This window comes from Temnothorax americanus, unplaced genomic scaffold (genome assembly GCF_048541705.1).
Source record: "Temnothorax americanus isolate GAGA-0224 unplaced genomic scaffold, ASM4854170v1 Scaffold83, whole genome shotgun sequence".
NCBI lineage: Eukaryota > Metazoa > Arthropoda > Insecta > Hymenoptera > Formicidae > Temnothorax > Temnothorax americanus.
The window spans coordinates 535,770-557,086 of NW_027509806.1; the positions used below are offsets into that span (position 1 = coordinate 535,770).

A 21,317-nucleotide genomic window follows, 5' to 3' on the forward strand; every position below is an offset into this window, starting at 1 on the left:
TACATACCTTGAAAATAAGGGCTTGCCGAATGTTTTGCTCTGATATATGAGGTTAAATAAGTAGTGGATCCACGCGCATATTGCTTTACTCGTACTGTCATGCCTGACCTAACCTAAATCGAGTTCAACCGCACTACTATTGTGATATTTTTTTAATTAGTAAATAATTAAATACGATTAACGCGTGCGTGTAAAATTATGTTATATTATTATAATTATTGGAATGCTGTGTAATGTTTGTTTTCAATTACCTCATGACGGACTGTTACTTGACTAGCTGGGTCCGCGAAAGGACCACCTTAATAAAAAATTAAACTTATCCTCCAAAAATTAAAAAAATTTTGACGACTCCTATTTCATATATAATTCTTTAAGATTTGGTCAATTAATTCCCGAAAAATTGGAAAAATTTTGTAACCTGTTTCCAAACAAATCGGTAACAAAAAATTATACACTTTATAGCGATCCCTGGAAAATTTTACCTTTATTTCATATGTAATTCTTTAAGATTCGGTCAATTGATTCCCGAAAAATTGAAAAATTTTCGTAACCAGTTTTCCAAAAGATCGGTAACAAAAAATTATACACTTTATAGCAAACCCTAAGAAATTATATCTTTATTTCATATACAATTCTTTGAAATTCGATCAATTAACTCTCGAGAAATTGAAAAATTTCGTAACCGGTTTCCACAAAAATCGGTAACAAAAAATTATCTATAAAAATTATCCATAAAAAAAAATTCAACTTGATATCTCAAAATTTACGGAAATTGGAGCAAAAATCAGAAACCCCTTTATTATTAGCAATTTTTCTATAAACTCATCGTAGCCATCCTCAAAAAATTAGAAAATTTTGAAACCGTTTCCAAAAAATCGATTATGAAAAATTATACACGTCTTTGCCATCCCCAAAAAATTAGAAAAATTTGGGCATCGTTTTTAAAAAAATAACAAAAAATTATTTTTAAAAAAATTCAGTTAATATCTCAAAATTTGAGGAAATTAGAACAATCACGTACATTTTTTTAAACAAATCGGAAACCTCTTTAGAAAAATTGGAAAAAGTTCATAACCGGTTTCAAGAAAATCAATTAATTAATAAAAAAATTATCCATTAATACAAAATTAAATTTATCCTCCAAAAATTAAAAAAATTTTGACACGACTCCTATTTCATATATAAGTTTTTAAGATTTGGTCAATTAATTCCCGAAAAATTGGAAAAAATGTGTAACCGGTTCCCAAAAAAATCGGTAACAAAAAATTGTACACTTTATAGCAGTCCCGGGGAAATTCTACCTTTATTTCATATATGTAATTCTTTAAGATTCAATTATTTCCCGAGAAATTGGAAAAATTTTGTAACCGGTTTCCAAAAAGATCGGTAACGAAAAATAATACATTTTATAGCACTCCCCAGAAAATTCTACCACTACTTCATATACAATTGTTTGAAATTCGGTCAATTAATTTCCGAAAAATTGGAAAATTTTCTGATACCGATTTCCCCAAAGATCGGAACCGAAACTTATATATTTTTTGGCAGGGACTTGGTTAGTGGATGCGTGTGTGAGTGGATGCGGATTGCGAGCGTTGCGTGGGTGATTGCGAGCGACTGCGTTCACGGATAGATTCGGAGTGTAGGATAGAAAGAGAGGGGAGGTAAACGGCGGAGGAGGCGACAGAAGTGGAGGGAAGTAGAGAGACGTAAGGGGTGAAAATTAATTAAAGGGGTAAAGAGACGACTAAGTGAGAGGTTAGGATAGAGGGACGAGGGGAAGGGCTAGGGATAAATAGAGGATGCCGTGCGCTTTACATACGGCATAGGGCATAGAGTATATAGTCGACATACGGCATAGAGTAGGGTTACAAGTGAGCGGCTGCGAGTAAGGCCGAGTCCGCATGTAACGCGGCGGGCCCGTGCGTATTGTCAGGCGATTTATACCATGCAGAAGAACGAGGAAAGAGGGAGAAGAGGATCGAGGAAAGATAAATTGACGGAGAGAGAGAGATCGAATTCAACTAGCATATTGGAATTTACGTATGATAAGAGGAAGAGGGACGAGCTAGAGAGACAGACAGCAGAGATATTCAAAAGGAGCAATATGATGGATAGAACACCACCTGGAGAGAAGAGATTGAAAGAGAAGGAGAAAGATACGGAAGAGAATAGAAAGAGGAAGAGTGAAGAGGGAGCTATGATAGCATTATTGAGAGAATTAAAAGAAGAAATGGCAAGTACAAGGATCGAGATACGGGAATTAAAAGAAAGCTGGAAGGCTAAGGAGGAAAGAATGGAGAAGAAGATAGAGAGGAATTAAAGAAAGAGTAAAAGAACTAAAGAGACAAGGAACCGGAGGAAAAGGGAGGTTAGAGGAAAAAATAGAAAAAATAACGGAAAAAGTGAAGGAACGGATAGGTAGACAGGGAGGCAAGGGGGAATCAACGGGCGAGATAGGAGAAGAAGTGAGAAGGTTGAAAAGGATAATGGACGAGAGAGAGAAGAAGGAGAGAAGGAATAACATAACCATAAGAGGATTGAGGAAAGGGAAGAGCAGCCTGAAGAAGGAGGCTAAAGAATTTCTAAAAAAGAAATTCGGGATCAAAAAGAATGTAAAAAGTGTCCAAGTCGTAGGCAGGGAAAGAAAGGAAGTAATAATAGTAGAGATGAAAGATTGGGAGGGAAAGGAAACAATAATGAAAAGGAAGAGCAAATTGTTCGGGGGAAACATATTCATTGATCACGACCTGATGAAAGAAGAGAGAGATGTACAAAGTTACTGAGAGAATGGGCAAGAAAAGAACGAGTGAAAGGAAAGAAGGTAAAGGTAGGATATAGAAAAATGTACATAGAGAATGAGATGTATGTATGGAATGAGGAGGCAGAGGAAATAAGGAAAAGGGAGAATTTTCAAAAATTGGCCGAGAGAAAGGAATAGATGTGCGAGTAAAAGAGGGAGGCAAAAGAAAGAAAAAAAGGAGAGAAAAAGAAAACAAGAATACACAAGCGCAGAACTAAGGATGATCTTCTGGAATGTGGCAGGACTGAAGAAGAAGGACAGAGAGTTCTGGGAATACATAGAAGGATTTGACATTATAGGACTATGCAAAACGTGGGTAGAAGAAAAGGAATGGGAGAGAATAAAAAGGAATATGTAAAAGAAATTTGTATGGAAATGTCAATACGCGTTTAGAGAGAAATGTAAAGGTAGGGCAAAGGGAGGTATAATAACAGGCATAAGGAAAGAGATAGAGGAGATAAATATTAAAGAAGCGGTATTTGTAAACGGAATGCAGGAGAGGAGGCTGAGGGTAGAGGGGGAAATATGGAGAATAATAACGGTATATAATGGGGAGAAAATGAAAACATTACGAAGAGGATTAGAGGAAATGATAGAGGAAAGGGAGGAGGAAATTCTATGTATAGGGGGAGATTTTAATGCAAGAATAGAAGGGGAGAGTAAAAATTACGAGGGGGACAACGACAGAGAAAGACGGAGAAGCTCTAAAGACGAAATAATAAACACGGAGGGAAAGGAATTTTTAGAGATGCTGGAGGAGAGGGGATGGGAGGTAAGGAACGGTAATATGAGAGGCGACGAGGAAGGAGAGTGGACGTACTCCGGATGAAGAGGAACATCGGTGGTGGACTACATGGTGGTGAATCGAGAGGCGTGGGATATATAGAGTGATCAAGTTAACGATAGGGGAAAGGGTGGAGTCGGACCACCAACTCTTAGAGTTAGAAATAAGGGGAGGAGTAGAAAGGTTAAAGGAGGAGAGGCAAAAGAAGACAAAAGAAGTGATACAGTGGGACGAAGAGAGTATTAAGAAGTATAAGGAGAAAGCGAAAGAGGTAGAAGTAGAGGGGGAAGAGGTAGAGGACGTCTGGGAAAACCTGAAGAAGGCAGTAGAGAAAAGTATGGTAAGGAAAAGGATTACGATAAGGAGGAAAAAAATAGGAGAGAAGGATTGGTGGGACGAGGAGTGCAAGCAAGAGAAAGAAAAGGGGGCTGAAGAAAACATACAAAAGATGGAGAATGGAAAAAGAAGGAAAGGAGGTATATGTGAAACTAAGAAGATAATTTAGGGAGATGTGCAGAAGGAAGGAAGAAAAAAGGCTAGAGAAATATGAGGAAGAAGTCAGGAACGCAAAAACAGAAGAGCAAATATGGAAGATAATTAACAAGGAAAGGAAGAAAAGAGTATTAATTGAGGAAGATATAAAGATGGAGGAATGGGAAAATCATTTTATGCAGCTGTTGGGAGGAAGTAAAGAGGACAGGAGAGAGGAGGTGGAAAGAAGAAGCAAGGAAGAAGATGGGGAGCTGGAGATTCAGGATCAAGAGAAATTGAAGAACAGATTAATAACTTAAAGAAGAGAAAGGCGGCAGGAGTAGATGGGATAGTAGGGGAGGCATGGAAGTTAAGTGACGGGCGGATAAAGGGAAAGTTGAAGGAGATCCTGAAAAAGGTGTGGAGAGGTGAAGGCTTCCCGGAAGAATGGAGAGTGGGGCTAATAGCCCCAATTTTCAAGAAGGGTGACCCGAAAAGTGTGGAAAACTACAGGGGAGTCTCCCTGTTGTGTACTGTGTATAAGATATACGCAGGAATATTAGCAGAGGAGCTAAGGAAGGAGGCAGAAAAGAAGAAAATTCTGCCGGAAACCCAAGCAAGTTTTAGGAAGGGCAGAGAGACGATGGACAACGTGTATGTGTTACAGCATGTGGTCAAGAGAGAACTGAGGAAAAAAGGAGGAAAAGTATATGGGTTCTTTGTGGACCTAAGGGCGGCCTTTGACAGGGTAGACAGAAAGATCTTATGAGAAGCAATGGAGAAAAGAGGAATAAGAAGAAGGATAATTGAAAGGATCAAGGAAATCTATGAAGGGACGAAGAATGCGGTTAAAGTGAGCGGAAAAGTCTCCAACTGGTTCTGGACGGAGAAAGGAGTAAGGCAGGGGTGCCCTCTGAGTCCGCTACTGTTCTCGATATTGATCGCAGATGTGGAGGAGGAGATGAGGACAGGGCAGGCAGGCGGCATGAGAGTTGGAGCAGAAAAGATATAGACACTAGCGTACGCAGATGATCTGGTGCTGCTAACAAAAAGTGTGGATGAAATGAAGGAGATGATAAGAAGACTGGAGAGACTGGAGGAAAAAGCTGCAGTTGAACACGGAAAAGTCGAAAATTATGTGTTTTAGAAGAGGAGGAGGCAGAGGAAAGGAGGTGGGATGGGAATAGGAAGGAAAGAGACTGGAGGAAGTCAAGGAATACAAGTACTTGGGATACGAGTTGAGGAGGAATGGAAGCGACGACGGGCAGATCAAAAGTGCAAAGAAGAAGGCAAATATAATGATGAGGCAGGTATGGGGGTTGGGGGAACGTAGGTTCAGGGATGACTTTAGGAGAAGGATGATATTATTTAAATATTTAGTACTTGGGGTTATAATGTATGGGGCAGAGATTTGGGGATAGAGAGAAAGAGAAGAATTGGAAAGAATACATAAAAAGGATGTAAAGTGGACCCTTAGCCTCGACTCCTGTACGCCGAACTATATAGTGTATAAGAAAACAGGGAGAGTAAAGTTAAGTACAATTGCGGGAAACAGAGCAGTAAGGTTCGAGGAAAAGGCTATGAGGGTGAGGGAAAGAAAATTGGTAGTAGAATGCGTGAAGGAAAAAGAGAGAGAGACAGAAGGGCATTGTGGGGGAAAAGAGAGAGATGTTTTATAGGCAAAACGGATTTAGTTCGGAGGGTATAAAACTACTGAGGGATGGAGAGGTGGATATAGGTCAAGTAATACGGCAGAGAGAGAGAGAGAAAGACTAGGGCAATGGATCGATAGTAAAATAGAAAGCACGAGATGCAACGAGAGATATAAGGACATAATGGCGCAGGAAAGACCGAGATATTTGAGAGAAAAAGGGCACAAAGGGAGCCAAAAAGTGAATGCGATATGGAGATGTGGAAACAAAGAGGAAAGAAACAGATTCTGGGCGGAAGCAAGAAAAAGAAAATGCCAGATCTGCGAAGAAAAAGAAGGAACGATGGAGCACATACTGACACATGTAGATGGAGAGCGCAAGATTAGAGTGAAGGATTTTTTAGGAGAGGAAGGAAAAATAGCAAATGTGAAATGCATGAGAAAATTAGAAAAAATGAGACTAAATAGGAGAAGGGAAAGAGAGAGTGGATGAAGGAGTGAATGTTTAGGTAGCGAAATTGTAAACTAAGTCCCGGATTTTAGGCTGGAAGGCCGAATCAAATAAAGTATATTATTATTATATATTTTTTGGCAATCCCCGGAAAATTCTACCCCTACTTCATATAATTTTTTAAGATTCGGTCAATTAATTTCCGAAAAATTAGAAAAATTTGGTAACCGGTTTCCAAAAAGATCGGTAACAAAAAATTATACACTTTATGGCACTCCCCGGAAAATTCTACCCGTTTCATATATAATTATTTTAAATTCGGTCGATTATTTCCCAAATTTGGTCGATTATTTCGCAAAAAATTAGAAAAATTAGAAAAATCGGTTTCCAGAAAATCGGTAACGAAAAACTATAACACTTTATGGCACTCCCCAAGAAATTCTACCCCTATTTCATGTACCCTTAATTATTTCCCGAATTCGGTCAATTATTTCCCAAAAAATTAGAAAAATTAGAAAAATCGGTTTCCAGAAAATCGGTAACGAAAAACTATACACTTTATGGCATTCCTCGGGAAATTCTACCCCTATTTCATGTACCCTTGATAAAAATTCGGTCCACTAACGAATGAGTAGTTCACGGTCAGACAGACAAACAGACAGACAGACAGACAGACGTCCGGTACTTATATATATAGATTTATATTATTTTATATATAGATGCAATAAAATTGATTTCAATAAATTAAGATATTAATTGTACTGAATTAATTATTTAATTTATTGTTCAATTATTATTAAATAATTAATAACATCTGAAGTTCTTGTATAGTTTCAACAAAATTTTATTAAATTTAGAAACAAATTTGTATGTTTTTATAAATACTTTCTTCACATTTAAATAAATTTTGATGAAAATATTCGTTAAAAAACATGCAATTTTGTTTCCATAAATTTTGTTGAAATTATCCCTAAATTATGTTAAAATTATGTTGAAATTTTCCTGAAATTATACTGAAATTTCGTTGAAATTAGGCTGAAATTTCACTCAGAAGTGTTCCAAAACGTGGAACAATTTCAGAAAATTTTCAATAAAATTTCAACAAATTTTTCAGCGAAATTTTTCCACCAGGGGTATTTATAATTATAAAACACAAAGTTATTAATTTGCTATCTTTTTATCTTGAATTATATAGGTACCTATACCACATGATTTTCTAAAAATTGTATTTTTAGAGTGACTTTGACTAAATTCCGATTAACTTTAATCGACAATCAATTCAACCGACAAAATTGCAGTTTATACTAGTATAATTTCTAGTTATATAATTCATTATCTCTATAATCTAATTTTTCTTTTCATGTGTCAAAAAATTAATAGTTCTATATTAATATTAGTTCAATATTAATAAAAAACTACTAATATTGTTTGATAAATTAATCGCTAATTAAATTAATTAGAGTTTGATCATCAAGCTTTCTAGAAAATTTAGAGTACTAAAATTAATTAAACAGTAAGAGATATATTATATGTATAATAGGAATCGAGATAGGAATAAATATTAGAAAACTGCAATCAAATCTTACTATTTTTAACGCCCTACTTTAAATCTCTATATTTTTAATATTTGCGAGAATGTGCTAATCTTTTACTTCACACTCTATTATCACATGATTGGACTACGTGAAATAAAAAAGCAAATAAAAAACAAAACATACCACATGCGTATCTTTCATAATTTTATCTGTCAATAGTGTAGCGCAGCGCAACGACAAAATTGCAGTCTCATTATATGCATAGGAGAGACCGGAGCTAAACCGTCAGTTTTTTTTTGGTACCGATTTTTAACAACAAAATAAATAATTTTAGTTAAATGTGGTATACCACTGTAGAGTGAACCTTTAGCTACAAAATTTATATAGGAAATTTTTGTCTACGTCGCTTTGTTTAACCGGTATAGAGCAAAAACGACAACGGTGGAAAAAATGAAATCTCAAAAATGCCGGGGTTTAACCGTCACACTGCATTTTCAATACATATGCGTACATCTAATCCTGAAAAATGATAGGATACATTTTAATAATTGTTTTTTAAAAAAAAATATAAAAATTTATTTAAAATTTTTATGCGAAACATTATTAAAAAATAGTTACGAGGGTTCCTCTTTCCGCAGAAGTCACTCGCCCGACTTGTTTCACTCCTCGACGTCCGATGACTCTATTCGGTGTCTGAACGGTTGTAATTCCCGTCTCATCCATATTCCATATGCAGTGAGCCTGGAAATGCCCGGAAATTCCTTGGAAATGCACCCGGACTGCTTACTGACGGATTAGCCCTAAACACAAGTTTCAGGTTAGATCGCCCACGAAATATTAAACATCAACAATAATAAAAAACTACATTAGATTCGTGTTCAGCATGCATTACTCTTTATAATCACGTACCTCGAGATTTGGAGAGCAAATATTATTGCAGATATTACAAAATTTCCACGCGCAGAAAATGTAACTTTCACCTTTCGAAAACACGTTTGTCCTTGTAAAAATCATAACACGGCAGGTAACCTGCCGAAACTCCGTTGGTCACATGGGTACCATAAGCAGCGTTTACAATGTTAATAGCGAGTTCGCACAATATACAGGTTCCGAGGTATTTGATTTGACCCGGCCTGCATATAAGGCAAAACAAAGTCTATTATTGTATAGTTTTCAACTTCCTACGCGAACCTAGCTTCACTCCCACCCACCCCTGCCTATGGGGAAGAAGGGTAGCCCTTCCCTCATTTATATGTGTACTGTCTATGCATACATATCAGCAAATTACTTCAAAACTTGTAAATTTCTCAAACTTTTTGTTCAACTTTTAAATAAGCAATGGCCCACGATTAAGTTATAAGGAAAAGTTACTTAAGGTTATGTCCCTGACAACATATGTCAAGGTCAAGGTCATCGGAGCTGGCTGTGTAAAGAGAAATATTTACTATTTAAATAAGTTTTGTTCACCTGTTAAATATTTAAATATCAAACAAATCATTTAATTTACTTAGAGTTGACTTATCACTTTATCAAATGGTATTATTCAACGACTCTCATCCCTTGATTGAAGTACACGGTCACTACTTACACTATTTACTCCCGATTCAAATCATATTCTTATATAGATACTAATGCCCTTTTTCACCAACGTCGTTTAATTTGAACCTTAGTTCAATTCAATCTTTGTCTTTTTCTAACAGTCTCTCTTAAGGCCAAAGCACAGTCGTAGTCGAGGACGTAAGTAACGCACAAGCTTTGGCGTATCCTGATCTGTCAGGTCGAGGACTACGACTGTGGTACATCGCTACGCCATATTATGTGCTTTGGCTCTTAGAAACAGACAAAGAGTGAATTAAACTAAAGTTCAAGTTAAACGACATTGGTAAAACGGGCATTAGACTTCTCGATTCTAAAATGGATTCTTGGATTCCTGCACTTTGACTTAGCTCAACTCCACTCTGCTTTTTTTCTTCTCTCTCTTTTTCTTTCTCTTTCTCGCACGCGCGCGCGTTTATATACACATACCTACACGACACGAAAAAACAACGACACGACACGACATGACACGTACACGCACGTACGCACACGCACACGCACAGACACACACATAAATACACACACTTTTATATATTGTTGTATAATCTTGACGCATTTTCGTGGGCGGTTGAGTGAGGCAATCACGACGACCTTGATCTCGAATATGCTTCTGTCTGGCTAAAAGAGCAGAGAATTCTCTCTCAGTGAGTAGTTTTCCTGACGATAATCACGCGCCAACTGCATAACTATAAGTATCTTAATTGCAATGACAAATACATATATATACCTATGTCTTTCTTTTCTAATCCTAGTCTCTTTCTATTCGAGTAAAGGCCGTGGCACATAGAAAAACTTAAGCAGTAAAACTCAAGCAGTAAGCAAATCAGCCAATCACAGTCAAGAACTTAAGGCACGACCCTAAGCGGTAGCGAATCCATATCGTTGATTTCTTACTGCTTAAGTTTTACCGCTTAAGTTTTTCTATGTGCCAAGGCCCTAACACAAATCCTCATAATTTCTTCAGATTTAACTCCTTAAAGCTTGCATGCTTGCATTGCGCGATTTGTAATGCACAAACATTGCTGGCCAAACGTTTAAGACCAATCATTGAAAATGTCTACTATGAAATGAAATTAAACTTTATATTATATAATTTAACATATTTTTATTATTTTTTAATCATTGTTTTACAATAAAGTAAAATTAAAAAAATTATAATAAAATGTTTAAAGGTTCTACAAAAAATATTTTTTGCAAGTTAAAAAGAGTATTACAACTCCATTTTAAAAAACGGTCGTAGTCCATTTTCTTGAAATTAAACAATGCCATGTTAACTATGCTAAATATAATGTCTGTTTACTGTCAAACTAAGAAAAGATATTGAGTAAGCATCAATCGGGATTTTAGTGTTTCACTGGAATATTTTTAAATTGTATATGTGGTCTCAAACTTTTGGCCGGCAATGTATAACTTATCGTGATATATTTACGCAAATGACATTTTTAATTTATACAATTAGTATTTCGATTTTTTAACTTTGACATAGATAATGTAAAAATAACTCCAATCGAGGAAAATTCTCCGGGAGAAGACTCTTTTAGACAGAGAAAAGCAAATTCAAGATCAAGGTCGTGGTCTTCTCACTCACTTGCCTATGAAAGCGCATCGAGATTATATAGTTTCTTTTAGAAAAATATTAGAAACAAAGTTTTATTCTAGCAAGTGTATGCGCCCTTAATCTAGACATTTACCAAAAATAAAGTAAAAATAGGTAAAAAAAATCGGTAGAGTGCATATTTTTCGGGCTCTCCCGATTGATTATCACTGTTGGAGTCATAACAAAAGTTTTTACCAAGAAAACCGCAAAAAAATATCAAAATTTGGAAAAGGCCCTATTCTGAAAAATTACCAAAAATAATTATTACAACAAAATAGAGTTCTTCAAATATTAAAATGTCATAAATTTTTAACAATTTGTATTAATTAATAGCCTTATTGTTATTTTAGTTATTACTTTTTAAGGTAAGCATGCACAGTATACAGTATGATTATTTTTAGATCAATTGCGAACAAGTTCAAGAGCAGAAATAAACACATTCATGATATTCTAATAATATGTTCAAAGATGAACTAAAGCCCGCATCAGACTACGGATTGGGATTGAGATTGGATTGAAGTTTAATCAATCAGAATAGAGAAAACTGATCTCAAGTTTAGTGAACTTTGCTTTGATTGGTTAAATTTCAATCAAATCTCAATCCCAATCCGTAATCTAATATGGGCTTTAGAAAACATAAAAATACACAGATGAAGAAGTGCAAAAAGTTAAAAAAATGTAAATTAGGTAAAATAGATCCAAATAAATTTAAATGTAGATATATAAGCTATAAGCTTGCAGAATCCACGATCAAACGCAAAGAGTGACAGTTCTAAAATCCCTTATATATCACGGCATTGCAAATCGCATTTCCTAAACGATCGTAATTACTGACTTTTATGACAACCACGTTTGTGTGGCTGTCAGAGACGACAGAATTACAAATTGCATAATTTATCTTTGCCATGACATCATCCTGGCTTATTCCACAATTGGCTGAATGACTTACATCATTCTGGGCTCGGAATTATTACTCGACTAGCAATGCTAGAATTAAAATGTACCCGATCTCCCTCGTTTTTCGAGGCCCTGTATTTATGTACCTCATGTGTGTGGCAAACGTTCAATTAAAGCAAGACTCAACCACTCGACAAGTAAATTGTGTAATAAAAACATGAAATAAAATGTAAACGATGAATTTACGACTCGCTTTCTTATCTTAATCATCTTTGTTGCTTCCATCGTACTGATCCCCTTCTAACTAGTTTGCTTTTCCTTTTTTCCGAGACTTTTATATATTACGAAAAATTCTTCAGCAAAAACACGACGGATAGGGTAATAAAGTTATAAAAAGTTTGACTTGTAGCAAACTCAACTTGATATTTCTAAATCAAAGTTGTCTTGGTTTAAAGATTTTTTTTTCAAATTTGCTAAAACTGTAATCTTGTAAAAGTTATAGTGCACGATGAAAAAATCCGTCAATCATACATTTCAAAATAATCCTCCTTGCATTATCCTGATTATTAATTGTCTTACTTTTCCGTTTTATAATAAAGTATAACAAATAAATTTTGCCGCAAAATAACTTTTCTTTTTCCGAGTTTTGTCGTTTTTTACATATTTTTCTAGATACTTTTGTAAAATTTCAGGATGAACGATTGCACACAGCTGATGTAATAGTAATTTTACAAAAATTTGGAAGCACTTTTGTAATTGCCTTCTTTATTTCCGGTATTCCAATCTATCGTTCGTGTTTTGAATTTCTACATCATACAAATAAACACACACACACACACACACACACATCACATTACATCGTCATGAAACAGTTCGCTATACAATACGATAAAATAAACAAATTTGTCGTCAGGCTGTCCCTAATACTTCATTTGCTCTCGCGTATGAAAGCCTTGTTTTCCATTCTTTTTCAAACTTCCCTCACTTTCTCGCATATCTTGGCTGCGTTCGAGAAGCGCGCTATTAGCGCTATTGCATCATTCTATCTTTATCGCTCATCAGATGTAAAACAAGGATAAAATAAGCAAATAGCACTAATAGCGTCTTCCCGAACGCACCCCTTATATGCAGTATAGTTTTAACAAACGAGACACTACAGAACCAGGAAGAATCACTTTTAAAGGATTCGTCTTATGTACTTATAGTTTATACGACCGATAGTTGCCTTTTTTTCTCCGGAGTTCCTTACGCGCGTTACTCGGTGCGTCAATGGTCATTGTGACAAATGCGCGTGCGAGAATGGTTGTATAGATTAAAGCACCAACCATGGAAGAATCATCGTCTCGTCGACGTTTTCGTTGGTTATGTAAAGCGTATCAGCTTCAAAACGCCGTCGTCAACGCAAATATTGAGCAAAGTGACGCTTAATGTTGCAACGATGTAAGAAGAGAAAACAGAAAGAGACAAAGAATCACCGAAAAAGCAAAGAGATCCACTCGCCTGAACAGTTTCACGTTTGAGGAGCCGTGGTAGCAACTGCTTGCCGTCAGCTGATCTCGGCTGTTGGCTGGCTGGCTGCTGGCTGGCTAGGCGACCCGAGTCCAATGACGAGAGGTTGTGTGGGGGTGAAAGGCGGTTGGCGATGAGGATAGCGAGACGGAAGGGAAGAATTTCCCACGAGATGGTAGAGGAGAGAAGAGAGGCGTATACGAGGGAGTTAGACGTGGCGGAGTGAGACAGAAACGAGTTGGCTGCACGAAAGGACGCGAGAGTGAGATCTCGATAAAACAGAGGAACGAGGCGGAAGGGGAATTACCGTGGAACAGTGACAGGGGAAGGACGCGGATACTGCGAGGGCGAGTGTAACGTACGGGGGGAAAGATAATGTCGGCGTGGTGGGGTGTCCCGTAGAGCGACGACAGGGGTGTATTTGACGAAGGTGCTGGATATGAATCCGCGCGGTCGATACGTTCCGTTGAAATAATGATTTTCTCCTCCAGAAATGCCGATTCTAATTGTTTTTAGATTCGAAACAATGAGAAGTATCTTCTCATCTTATTTAATCGTCATCTGCGTTATTTTATCTTGATTTAGAATTTGACGACAAAGTTGTATATTACATTTATATCTAATATGCATACGTTTCTTATATTTCTGACATGATAATTTTGCTAAATATTTCAACAGTTTTCAAATTTTTGTAACAAATTCTTTCAAATTATTTTGATAATATCTCGTATATGTTGAGTGTTGAATTATAAATTTGTTCGAGAAGTTGCTGCGAATTTATTTTGTAATGTAATTAATTACTATCACAGAAAGTTTTAATCTCATTTCTCCTCTTCTTTTCTCACAAATTTTGCAATATTGTGTTCGTGTATTGCAAAAAACATTTTTATTGTTTATTTTTAGACAAAAGTTGGAAATCAATGTTCAAAATATTATTTGTAATATTCTTATACAAATTCTTATATTTTTCTAAAAATAACAAGTTTTAAGTTTTAAAATTTAAAATAAATTATAGCTCTTTTATATGTCTTCTTGACGTCCTTGGATTCTTAAAATCACGTTAAACTTGTAAATATTCAAATTTCTTTTTACCTCTTGGCCTGATGTCTTTCCTTTGCATTTTTAATTTTCCCGTAAATTCCACTAATTGTTATATTTATCACATACCTTTCTTACATTTGGATGTGTGGAGCTTTCGATTTTGCAGGATATGGTCGTTATCAATGATCAGATTTATTATTAGAGCACATATCCTAAGCCGACCTAAGCAAACAATTATAAGTACGAAAGAAACTTCAAATCTCTTTCGTAGATAATTTTCATTAAAATTATTTCTACGATTTCTATTGCGATTATAACACATGTAATATGAAGTTGGCACAATATGATATATGTTTCTCTTTTATGTTAATTGTAAAACAACTATATCGTATTTCACAAATGTGTAAAAATCATAAAAATAAAACAAGAATGTATTTATTTCTATTAATAGAATTATATGGATATATAATTAATATCCTATTTTAAAATTGTTACTGACAAATATATATATATATATATATATATATATATATATATATGACTCTGTCATTTTTATTGTTTCTGTCTTTTGTTACATAATTCTCAATATTTAAGAAAAATTTCAATTTATTAAATAAATAATATGTTTTTGTTATCATTGTGCATAATCTTTCACAATGTAGGTACACGTAATATTCTTGTAACCAATAATAGAGAATAACTCACTCACTCTGAGATAAAAGCTCATTATAATATCAATCATTGTTTTTTTTTTAGAACTAAACTGTTATGAGAACATCTCGCATTTGTACAATGCAAAATCCACATACACACACAAGCAGATTGATAAAACTTGAAGTTTGAAATGAGTAGTTTAAATATTTGGGCGTTCTTTTTTTAATACGCGATCCTTAATCTTCTTATGAATCTTCATAATTTCTCAAAGTCTTGTATGCAAGTTGTTAGACTTGATCGTTTACGTTCTCCAAGATTCTAATCAATATATATCCTATTAATATATGTAGAAAGGTAATGGATTTCAAATATCGTCTTAAATTGATATTGTCTTCGCATTGTACGGTTCTACAATTCTCAGGGCCCGAAGACCACTTGCTTTGCAGATACAATGTTCAGTCCTGATGGCGACGTAGTTGATCGAAGGTGGGAATTCGCTCAGCTGGTCGAACAGCTGCCCGTTCTTTTTAGATGGCTGACTGCTCCTTTCGGTTTCTCTCATTCGTCGATTATACAGTCATGTTATTGCAGTCGTTATTGTTGATTTTTTAAATGCCCGACGAAAGCACGGACTCTCGCCGGGTCAAGTGTGTTCTCCCACCGGCCGGCCGTCTTTAAGTGCGATCCCACGATCAGCGCATCCGCCGCGTCCGCGTAATTGTCCACGTTGTCCAACGTCACGCCTGAGCCGATCAACACCGGCAGCCTCGCTGCGACGCACTCCCGTACTTCTACAAGATGTAATATGGTGCTTATTCTCATATTTCCGCATATATAGTGTCTTTAAGGGTGCGTTCGGGAAGACGCTATTAATGCTATTTGCTTATTTTATCCTTGTTTCACACCTGATGAGCGATAAAGATAGAATGATGCAATAGCGCTAATAGCGCGCTTCCTGAACGCAGCCTAAATCTTCTCACATCGCGTTGTAAACTCAATTTTGTTCTCAATTTTCTTCTCGCATTACGCAGGGCTAATAAAATGTACAATATATATATGTAGCTAGTGATATCAGGGGTGTTATTACACGTTTTTTCGCGAGCCCTATTCAGCCCTAGTCAGGTAACAGGAGGGGGGGAAGCAAGTTGAATTTAAACTAATTAAGTGAAAGGTTATAATTAAGTAAATTGAACAAACGATAAATAAAAACAATTATAATTTATTTCTTATAAGAAATGGCGAATGTTTGCATTCTTAAGTTATGTCTGCTAATAAAAATATAATAAATACATCAATATCTAAATCTTCGATCACGTATGTACATCGCGGTATTGATAATACTAGAATCATTCAATCTTTTCTGGAGCATTGTAAAATGCAAATAATTTTTTAATCGCCGGAGAGTTGAAAAGAAGCGCTCATTTGTGCAGGAAGAACCGGATATCGTCAACAATAATTTTACTAGTTTTGTGTACTCAGAGAAAATACCACGAACTTCTGGTTTTTCCTGCAGATACATAGGCCTAGTTTAGTTTAGATACACCGACCGTTTGTTACGCGTACCAAGTACTATATTTGTATCAAATCCGTATCAAATCTCGGTTTACACCGGTATAACCCAAGATTTTATACGGATATTAGCTTTCAACATCGGGTGCTATGACATCTGGTAGTGAGATGTGAACTATTAAAACCGCATACCTACGCTTAGAATATTTTCTCCCTCTCTATAATTTTCCTTTCAGAGGGACTTGTATGGGCCCACTCGCAAATATGTTGCATAGTTAGCCATATATTTATCAAAAACCTATGCGATATATTACCGGTACAAAATATTTATTGTACGGTTTCATCGGCCATATTGGACCATATGATGTAACCCCCGCCCCCGTGTTGGATTCTAATAAGATATAGCAGGGGAGACCGGGGCGAAGTCGTCACTATTTTTTCGATGCCGATTTTTAACAAAACAAATACTTTTAGTAAAATGTGATATACTGTTGTAAAGAGTGAACCTTGGCTACAAAATTTATACGGACATTTTTTGTTTACATCGCTTTGTTTAGAGTTCTATATAAAGAGAGAAGCGACATCGAACCCCCACTACAGACTTCGCATCCCCACCATCACCTCCAGCACCGCCATATTGGGACCGCTCCATGTCATCAAACATCAAACTCCATTTAATATATATAAACATACTCCGTCAGCGTGAGGTTAAAATGTTCGATACACATGTTTAATACATGTTGCAGTTTTATTCTCTTCATGTTTTTTATTGAATAAATGTGGTGATTGAGTGATAATTGATGGTGAAAATTGAAAATGTCATGCAAAGAGGTAAATGACGTATTGTATATATACAATCGATTCTAATTTTATTGAATGCATTATTCCAATAAGATCGTAATGTATTTGAACATTAATATTTTTCTATTTTGTTAGGATGTGAGCGCTTCCCAAATATACAGTGCAACTGAAAATAAATACACAAAATAATAGAAATGTTACATTATTCAAAACGTAAAATCATATCACAGCAGAATGTCATATGGTGACATAAAGATAATTAGGTAATTACCTCACATATGCGGCTATTTGTTTTAGGGCTCCATCCAGGTCGGTTGACTCTTATCCAAGATTGCCAAAGTAAACGTCGCTTTTCACATTTTGGAAAATAAAATAATCGTAACCCTTTACCTTGCCTAACAGGGCAGCCAGAAACTTCGCACCTTTTTACTATATTTATTTATCATTAATTAATATTTAAAACTGTAAGAAAGATAAGAACCGATATAAATCAAATGGGTTATATATATGACTGTCTATTTACAACAATAATTATTTTAATATTATAATCTAATCAGTCCTTTTTCTCTTTCGGCCTCTTGGATTTCACCTAACCTAACTATGTCAGTTGTACATATGTACATACGTATGTAATAGCGAATTCGGCAGACACGCACTGATTCTGTGCTAGTGCTGCCCCAATACAGCACCAGTGCAGCATATTTTCTAGTTAGCATCGATTACATGCGACCAATCTCAGTGCAGCATTGAAATGGGGCAGCACTGGGATAAAGCAGCACTGTATTCATGCGTGCATGATCTTCAGGCATGATCCTGCGTTCATGCATCTGGTACTCAGGAGGTATAACCAATAAAAATTTAACACTTATAATTTGAAAAAAAGCAAAATGAGTGTGGAGGAGAGCGTGATTAATATTAAAAATTTTATGTATGATGAAAATAATAAGTTGATAGAAGATACGGATCACATTTTACGTGAGGTTGAAAAAGAAACAGGTTATACATCATATACATATTTTGTATTTTTGTTCTATTATAGATTTGTATCATATAGCTCGTCTACAATAGCTGTAAAAGTATGCGGTAAGACGTAAGCAATAAGCTATTGACCAACCACAGTCAATTATTCTTGAATTGTAAAAATCCCATTAGTCAACAGCTTACTGCTTACTGCATACTGTTGCGGCTATTGTAGACGAGCCATTATTATTCATATTATAATATGTACATATTATAAGATATATGTATATATATATATATATATATATATGTATATATATATTATATATATAATTTATTATATTACAGGTGATTTAGACACAATTATGGTACAAAAGAAACAGTTACTCGAAGCTGGTTTTGAATTTCCTAGTAACGATCTTGATTCATTACATACACAAGAAAAACACATTTCTGAAAACGAATGGTTAGATACGAGCACGACATTGTTATTGGATAAATACGCAACCTACTTGGAATTAGTAGGTCCGATGAAGAAGTTTAAAAATAAAAAAGCAATGTGGCAACTGTGGCAACAAATAGCAGAAGATTTAGAAGCAACTCTTGGTATTAAAAAAACATATATTCAATGCGAAAATCGCTACAAAACTATCCTTAAAAGAAAACGCGTTTCTGATAAAAATAATTCCACTTCTGGGTCAAAAAGAATGAAAGTAAATTTTGAAAATGAAATAAAAAAGATTGCTGCTATAGATGATAGTGTACAACCAGAAATATCACAAAGTGCAAACAAAGTTGTGATTAATGTTAAAGATACTCCACAAACATCTAACGTTAAAAAAAATAAGAAAGATTCAAGTTTAGCACAGACTTTATTAAAGATTCATAACGAAAAAGAAGCTAAAAGACAAGAAAGACATGAAGAAAAAATGAAATTATTAAAAAGTTTTTTTGAAAAAGAAAATTTATAAAAAAGATAATTACTTATTTTGTAATGTTAATTACTTATTATTTTGCAGTATTAATTACATATTATTTTATAATTCTGATTACGTATATTATTTTGTAATGTTGAAGAAAACGAAGTATTTATGAGAAATATAATATATTTGTATTTGTTAAGGATAAACATAATTATAGTAACGTATATGTATATTATTATACTACACTTTGTCATATATTGTAACACAATAATGGGAAGTTTTTGAAAGACAGTATCGTAAAAACTCCCTAATATTATGGCTTATGTGTAACGCAATAATACTAAACACGCAATAATAATTCTAATAGCCGAAAGTTATGTTTACTATGTAATATTTGATTTATGCAAAAATATGTGCAAATACTTTGTTTAATATACTTAAAAATATAAAAATAAAATAAATATTTTTTTGCTATACTATGCTATTATTATATATATATACTTCTTATTAGATATTATTTATATAGAGTTAAACACAAAATGTAAAATTAAACGTAATAAAAAATGAAACGTAATAAACGTCATAAGTTTAGAAAACTGAATTATGACAATAATTGACATAGCCGATTCCTTTTTTCTTCACCTTCAATTTTATTATCTCTATTAATTTCTTCAAAATCTTGAATATTTACAATGTCTACTTCTTCCATGAAATCATCCAAATTATCTTTATAATGAATACATAAATTATGGAGTGTACAGCAAGCTAGAATAAATTTACAGCTACGTTGAACTGTATTAAAATATAATCTAATTAACTGTCTAAATCTTGTTTTTAGTAAACCAAAAGCATTTTCTATTTTTACTCTACAAACAGAGAACTTGTAATTAAAATTTCTTTGTTGTTCTGTCAAAGTTCCATAATCTCTGTAAGGAGTTATAAGATACTTTTTAAGGGGATAGGCAGCATCGCCTAATATATGCCACTCATCTTCACATGTTTCTGGCAATATAGTGCTTATGAATGATAATTTAAAGATACGTGCATCATGCACTTTACTGGGTGGTCCTGTAAAAACATCGAGAAACATCTTATCCGCATCACATATTGCCTGTAACGTTAAAGATGGCATATCGTGCCGATTCACATATGTTGACTTGATTTTGTGAGCAGGTGTACGTATTGAGATATATGTTCTATCTATACATCCCAGAATTCCAGGAAAACCATTTATCTATAAATAAAAATAAACAATTAGATCTCAATAAATAAGAAATATCAGATTAACATCGTGAAATATTGATTTTGTGTATCTTATGAACGTTCTCACATAATATTTTATACCTACATGTTTCTAAAATGCTTCATAATATTATATTTCCGAATATTTCAAAAATGTTTTAGAAATATTATACCAAATATTTTTTAAATATTACTCTTTAAGTAAATAATATTTTTTTTATAATATTACTTTAAGTAAATGTTTACTATAACGCTGTATACAACATTAAAAACTACATATTTGTGCGTACACACACGTACACACACACATACACAATACGCACCAACACTAAAAATATATTATTTATTTATTTTTCTTTCTTACACTTTCAAACTTTCTGGATATTTTTATTTTTTCTTCCAATGTCTGAGGAAATTTTATTATTGATTTTGCTATGTCATTTAAGAAATCCATAATATTGTCACTGTTGTTATGAAATGTGGATTCTGCCATATTAAATCTGCCAGCAACGTCTCTGATGCTGACTTTGTTACCTGCAAACCTTTAATACAAAAATATTTATGAAAAAAATTAAATGTAATTTAAATATATTATCTCTTTTATATATTGTAAAACTATGTAAAAAAAATCTGATTTTATTTTATACTATTATAATTGCATATATTTGTACAACAAACATATTGCTTTTGGATAATTTGTTACCATAAAAATGCTAATAATTTTTGGTCACTTGAAATTATATTATCGGCAACATTGTGAAAAAATTGTGATTCTTCATATAAATTTTTTAATTTTGCATATGTGCTGCGTTGTAGTCGAAAGTTTCTCTGAAACTATAACATATATAACATCTATTACAACTAATTATTATCTTTATTATATTTTTATATAT

General features: G+C 34.2%; 3 protein-coding genes across 16 annotated transcripts in view; 2 read left to right on the top strand and 1 right to left on the bottom strand.

The window, feature by feature from the left end:
* The window catches only part of Tp53inp (Tumor protein p53 inducible nuclear protein), a 50,784-nt gene extending 37,358 nt beyond the window's left edge, over positions 1 to 13,426 (bottom strand). The window contains exon 1 of one of the 7 annotated variants that reach the window (XM_077424336.1): positions 13,286 to 13,426. Coding sequence is in view for 3 of the 7 variants with exons in the window: in XM_077424335.1 (XP_077280461.1) it covers positions 8,314 to 8,418 (105 nt within the window). In the remaining 4 variants the exon portion in view is untranslated. The other 6 variants (XM_077424337.1, XM_077424341.1, XM_077424339.1 and 3 more) reach the window with 6 other exon arrangements.
* Positions 1,119 to 12,022, top strand: LOC143907507 (uncharacterized). Of its 2 annotated transcripts, none has more exons than XM_077424343.1 (3): positions 1,119 to 5,364; positions 8,334 to 8,512; positions 10,778 to 12,022. In XM_077424343.1, the coding sequence occupies exon 1, from the start codon at positions 1,949 to 1,951 to the stop codon at positions 2,321 to 2,323; it is 375 nt and encodes a 124-aa protein (XP_077280469.1). In that variant the 5' UTR covers positions 1,119 to 1,948; the 3' UTR covers positions 2,324 to 5,364; positions 8,334 to 8,512; positions 10,778 to 12,022. The 2 variants fall into 2 exon arrangements, with proteins under 2 accessions (XP_077280469.1, XP_077280468.1); XM_077424342.1 differs by lacking the exon at positions 10,778 to 12,022 and adding an exon at positions 8,636 to 8,668.
* Positions 13,427 to 15,094: 1,668 nt separating the features above from the next.
* On the top strand, positions 15,095 to 19,578 carry LOC143907513 (uncharacterized). Of its 7 annotated transcripts, XM_077424358.1 has the most exons (5): positions 15,095 to 15,797; positions 17,056 to 17,329; positions 17,435 to 17,562; positions 17,936 to 18,295; positions 18,608 to 19,578. In XM_077424358.1, the coding sequence occupies exons 4-5, from the start codon at positions 18,187 to 18,189 to the stop codon at positions 19,228 to 19,230; spliced, it is 732 nt and encodes a 243-aa protein (XP_077280484.1). In that variant the 5' UTR covers positions 15,095 to 15,797; positions 17,056 to 17,329; positions 17,435 to 17,562; positions 17,936 to 18,186; the 3' UTR covers positions 19,231 to 19,578. The 7 variants fall into 7 exon arrangements, with proteins under 7 accessions (XP_077280484.1, XP_077280482.1, XP_077280483.1 ...); XM_077424356.1 differs by having other exon boundaries at positions 17,056 to 17,562; positions 17,907 to 18,295; XM_077424357.1 differs by having other exon boundaries at positions 17,056 to 17,562.
* The last annotated feature ends 1,739 nt before the right edge of the window (positions 19,579 to 21,317 follow it).